We start from the raw sequence: 5,918 nt of genomic DNA on the forward strand, positions 1-5,918 counted from the left end.
ATGAACTTTTTTTTGTCCCGCGTTCACACAAAATTTATCTGGTCACATTAAGTTAATCCCATCCTTAGATCGTATTGATTGATACTGCGTGTAAATTGGGCTGAATTATTCCGAATACGTTCAATGTTTACTGTTGTCGGATGTTAACAAAAAATGAATCCCACGTGGATGCTTACTGAATTGGTATTGGAATTTCCACCACTACAAATCCATGGTTGATGATTTTTATGACACAATCACATAGAAATTTGAGTGTCACAACGCTTCACCTTAATATTTCACTTATCAAAACCAGCAATTACGGGGGATTTGCTGGGAAAACGCTGAAAACTGCGTTTTTTCTAGTCCGATTTTCGTATGTTAATCGAACGCATACTAACGTTCGAACGTTCGGATCAAACACATACACACTCACTTGATTTTTCACTGGATCTTTTCCCATTGTTTCCTGGATTTAATCACTCCAAAAACATATTCACTAACTGAGTTTCACATTTTTCTTCAATCTTGACTACCAATTAATTCACTTCACGTCCAAAAACTGTCGAAAACTGCTTTCCAAAAATCGAAGTGAGAGACAAATTTGACGACCGTATTGTGAATGCAATAAAATGCGGAAGACTCAAATTCACTAGCGCAATAAGTGAAATGGTGAGTACAAAATCTACGCGATGCAACTTCATTCAATCCATACAATACAACGTATACGCCAACACGCAAACAAAGATGTGCATACACAAGAAAATAATCATCTCTTCACCGTTGCCAGATTTATTTATTGGAAAAAATCATTGCTGTTTGTCGGATTGAACAAAAAAAAACAAAAATAAATATTTAAACATGTTATGTAAGCTTCTATTTCATTCCAAGTGGTGTATAAAAAAAATTAAACCGCTAAATACCCATATATTTGATACACCGTAAACATGTGGTATGATATAAAATAAACAATTCATCAAGTCTGGCAACATTATGCATCAGCTGGCATATTTTTAACACCCCATTTCCACCCACCTCAGTTGTAAACAAAATTTATTTATCGCTGCTGCATTTTTCCGTACCAAATGCATCACTGTTACAAACAAGTGATACAGTCATTAATTTTCAAAACATTGTGATGGAGTCTTGAGCCTTAAGCGTTTGTCCCAAACTGCAACAGAATAGGATAATGATCGCCTGCCGCGCATTTTGAGAAGGAGTCGATTTTCGATGATGTTTTTGGTTAAATAAGTATTACACAGATAGAAAAATCCACTGAAATTTACGCTAAAGATGATGCACATAAATGGAACGCCATTATTAGCTTAATTCCACGCGTGATATAGCCTAAATGTATACAATATTTGACGTGAATCGTCAATATTGCTTGCAAGTTGTAAGCAAACTTGTAAGGAAGAGGCCCATTTCTGCGTAGAATAGTGTAAATATCCGCATCTCAAGTTTTACGTGCTGTTTACTTTTCATTATTTTATTCTGTGTAGTTATCAATGCTTAGACATAAACTTAACCATATGTTGGCATGATTTGTGTTTTGCTTCTGAAATATACAAGTTATCGCAGTTTGAAAAGTTCACAACAATTACCTCTCCATGTTTGTTGCAAATAAAATGGATCGCAACAACAGATGAGGACAAAGAACTATCGCTATTCTCTTTTGTTGCTTGTTTTTTTACATTTTGTAGCGACAATTACAATCCTTGGTTATCACCGATTCTCCGCTTTAATTTCTCGGAGAGTTTTGCTACCTGCCAACATAATGCGTTTAGCTTAGCTTACACTGGTTTCCATTATTTTTGGCTTTTCTCTCTTCTTTTTTTCTTAATTTTTCTAAATTTTTTATCCATGATTCTTCTGACTTGTTTCTCCACTCTTCGAATTTCTTCATCATTTTCTTCCTAATTTTCTTCCCTCTTTCCTTTTTCTTTCTACACAGTACGAACAAAACCTGTAAATTTCCGTTCAAGTAGATGTAACAAATCTGCTCCGTATTAAACAACAGAAAGTTATAGGTTGTTTTAAATTTGTGCGTGCTGGAATTTGACAGTTCTTATTTTTATTTGAAAACAAAAAAAAGGAGCAGAGCATGGGAATCGAACATTGGTCTGCAGAGTGAGAGCCGAACTTGTTATCGTCTCGGGTGTTTCCGCTTCTTGATATCGAGTCGATCAAGGTGTACCAGGTTAAACGTTTTGGTGATTCGATAATTCAACTTCTCGCTCCTGCCTTTCCTTTTTCTTTTTTTTCATCCTTCCTTAGAGAGGTGTATGATACCACGCTACACCACCGCTACCAACAGTTTGTGGCATCACGCTACCTTTGACATTTTTTAATCGGCGCGACACCGTTTAAAATGCTGAACGACAATTTTCCATGTCGATCCAAATTTGTGGAAGTGCGAAGAAATTTTCCCGAAAGAAAAGAAAGAAAGATTTCCCGTTGTAATCTACAGAGTTTCTCGTTAAAATCCTATTCTTAAACGGAAAAGGGTTGTTTTGCCGAATGTAATTCAGCTGATAATCATTTGGTGAAGGCTCCAAGGCCGATAGTTGTTTTGTCGAATAAGTCATTTGACCTAACAAACGAAACATATTTAGGAGGAAAATTCGTCTGGCTGAATAAATCATTTGATTGAAATGGTTAAGGGGTAAGCCAGAGCAAACGCGACGTGCGATGCGACGCGACGCGACAGTGCAATTTGACAGCCTGTTAATAATGATTGTTATTCTTTTACGTGAGTCGTGTCGCGTCGCATCGCTCGTCGCGTTTACTCTGGCTTGTCCCTAAGAGGGAACCAAAAACACCCAGTAGTGAAGCTGGCTTTGCTGGATATTCGCGGTGACCAGAAAAAAGGAAACCCGAAACTACACAGGAGGGGTATGTTGAAAACCAGCAATCCGCCAACTCTGATAACTGTGTGTAGTTCTCGGATGCTCCGGTAGGAAACGCCATCGCGAGACAGCAAAGAATCTGAGGTGAAGACAAACATAGATCAAAACAAACGGTCAAATTACCGCATTAGCCTTCCCGTGAATAACCGATAGCGTATGGTAAGCATCGATTGTTATCACTATGGTTTCAGTAATTTGGAACAACAATCGATGATGGAAATGTGGTGTGACTCCTATTGATACTGAATTACCTTTTATTATAAACAACTGATCCGCAGATTGATCATCGAAAGTCCATCCGTAGATTGGGTGACTAGGCAGGCAACGGCGAGAAAACATCTTGAGCATATTTATTAGGGCGGTCCATTACCACATGTAAGTTGGAATTCCATTCATTATTATTAATATTCAATATTCCTAACCTTAATTATAGGAAAATGAAATTACCCGTTCTCGAATTAAGATCAATTGATTATGTCTTTTGCTAGGCTCAAGAAAAGCTTCTTAAATCGAAGCGCGAGAGGTTTAGATAGGAGGTTATTATATTAAGAAAATTATATTAGACACTGAATGTAAGTCATAAAATAATGTATTTAAACCCACCAATAATAACATCCAATAAATTTTATCTTTAAATGGTCATTTAGCAGAAAGGGTCACTTGATCGAAAATGTCAATTGGCCGAAATAAACATACGTGTCTTTCAGCTGAACTGGTCATTTTGCCGTAAAAGTCGTTTGGTTTTGGTTTGTTGAGCTGTGCAATTCTGCTCGTGTTGAAAAAATCATCTTTTTACAACTACTCTCATAAATTACTATTATCGTGCACAGTATAACGCTCCATTTTTTTTCCGAATTTTCAACACGAAACAAGTAATCAAGAAGTATTGATGTGAGTATTGTCCACGCAGTTCGGCTCCACCTCGATCAATACTATAATAAAGCCAATAAAACACACGCGAGCGAACGCACTCGCAACAGCTAATCACCTTCATTTAAAAAGTCTTCCATGCAATCCATAACTTATCGCCAGTTGGAACAGACAAATACAAACAGTTCTTATCGCCGTCACCGTATGTGGCAATTGCAGCGAACGGCCCTAATCAAAAGAGAGATACTGTGCGACCGAAGCTTCGATGACGGTTCGAATGAGAGGCCTTCCAGTTCGAATCTGAAGCACAACAATGGATGCACTTGAACGGAAGCTGGTTGACGAGTTCTTGGCGTCGAATGCCGCTGTCCAGGTGTTGGAAAGGCTAAGAACGCAAGCGGAACGACTGCTAGCGGCGGGTGCGAAATATGGTTTGGTATTGACGGATAGCACATTCACGGCCGCTACCAGGCAGCAGGTGTTCGAGTTCTTGGCAAATGTTGTCAACTTGTCCGCGAGACGCAGCGCACATGCATTGGAAGGTGATCAGCTTTTGGATGTTCGAACGGAGCCTGTACAGAAGTTGGTCGCTGAAATGGCCGCACTCCACTTGGCGGTCCTGCCGGTGGTTTTGGTGTCACTGGAAGCTGATCGGAGGTACTGTTTGAAGGAGTCCATCGTGGTGAAAGTGACTACCAGGGCGGGTGACATAAGCTACATGGATCTCGACGGAAGATGTTGCACGCAGCTGGATTATTTGTTGCAGAAGTCGAAACTCCCGTTTGGAATATTGTGCTACGTGGAGGCGGACAGTGTGTTGAAGGTGGACGATCATCGGGCGGCAATGAAGTACAAAGTGGTTGGTCGTCGATTGATGTTTCAGAGCGTTGCGGATGGATTGCTGACGGCGTTCAGCATCGTGGGCAGTTTGGGATTGATAATCGCTACTGGTGTCTGGATCACGGCAGTTGGTTCGCTGACCGCTGCTACTAGTTTTTATTTGACCATAAGAGGTATCATGGGCTTCTACGAATTACGACGGCAAGGCAATCTACGACCGGTATGTTCTAGTGGTAATAGACTCAGTTACTGTAAATGATTAATATTTTGGTGAATTTTAGCAACGCTGCGCATTGTTCAACAATCTCATTCTGGCGATATTCAACTTGGCGTCGCTTGTATTTATTAGCCTTCCGTACAGCTTTGGAACAATAGCATTGAAAGGACCATCCAAATGTTACCTGGTTATGTGCGCCTTCGTGGATATTTGGTGGCTGATAAAGAGGAAACCAATTCATACCAGAAGTTGGGTAGATTTGTGAAGGAGCCAATAGTGTAGTATTCATCAAATTCTTGTTAAATGTAGAAATTTAATAGTGTGGATTCGTCTAAGGTTTGTATTCCTGATATTTGAACTCGATTTTTTTTGCAGTTTGTGGGACAATGACACATTTCACATGCAAAAACAAATAAAATTTCCAATTGGGAATTAGAAAATATACCATTATTTGGAAATAGATATTCTACAATATGAGCTCCCATAAGATGGATGAAGCAAGAATGAGCCACCAGAGGCCATGAATAGATAACCTCAAATAAAAAAATATTTTGGATACTTGCGCATAGCAAAAAGAATTGACTTTTACTGGTAATGTACATTGGCGTAGCCAGGATTTGGATTAGGGGGTGGGGGTCAAATTGTTTAGGTCTTCTGAATCGTAGTTTTATAGTAGTTTTATAAAAACACATGAATATTAGTGCTTGGTACTAGACGAGCTCGGTGGTCTAGTGGCTATCGCTTCTGCCTTATAAGCAGGAGGTCGTGGGTTCAATTCCAGGCTCGTCCCTTTCCTTCTTTGTATTTCTATCTTTGTTCTTTCTGTGTTTCACGTTCTACCAGAACGATTCCTACTGTTAAACCTTCAACACTAACAATCCAAAAAAAACTTTCCGTGGCACCTATGATAGGTCGTAGAGTTCTCTGCATCTTTCTTAAGTAGGTGTCCAACTAATCATCCTTCCCCTTCCTCAGCATTCGCAAGGACGTGGCCAGGACAGATCTCGACTATTGGAGAGTGCATTGCTTCCATCTAAGAGATAGTGATTAGTCCCAAATCAATATCTGTGGTAACGGATGAAAGTGTTGCTACTCTCATACAA

The 5,918-nt window shown here is 39.5% G+C and overlaps 1 protein-coding gene across 1 annotated transcript; it reads left to right on the plus strand.

Moving 5' to 3' along the window:
• The first annotated feature begins 3,630 nt into the window (after positions 1–3,630).
• On the plus strand, positions 3,631–5,393 carry LOC134227803 (uncharacterized). Its single transcript, XM_062709482.1, has 2 exons — positions 3,631–4,818; positions 4,880–5,393. Exons 1-2 carry the CDS (start codon positions 4,072–4,074, stop codon positions 5,078–5,080), a joined length of 948 nt encoding a protein of 315 aa, XP_062565466.1. The 5' UTR covers positions 3,631–4,071; the 3' UTR covers positions 5,081–5,393.
• The last annotated feature ends 525 nt before the right edge of the window (positions 5,394–5,918 follow it).

This window comes from Armigeres subalbatus, chromosome 3 (genome assembly GCF_024139115.2).
Source record: "Armigeres subalbatus isolate Guangzhou_Male chromosome 3, GZ_Asu_2, whole genome shotgun sequence".
In the NCBI taxonomy this organism is placed as follows: Eukaryota; Metazoa; Arthropoda; class Insecta; order Diptera; family Culicidae; genus Armigeres; species Armigeres subalbatus.

What these genes read in the sequence shown, in the direction of transcription:
- LOC134227803 (XM_062709482.1), top strand. Translation starts at nt 4,072, where the DNA reads ATGGATGCACTTGAACGGAAGCTGGTTGACGAGTTCTTGGCGTCGAAT. An exon ending in GGCAAGGCAATCTACGACCG is followed by an intron (nt 4,819 to 4,879) that starts GTATGTTCTAGT and finishes GGTGAATTTTAG; the next exon opens with CAACGCTGCGCATTGTTCAA.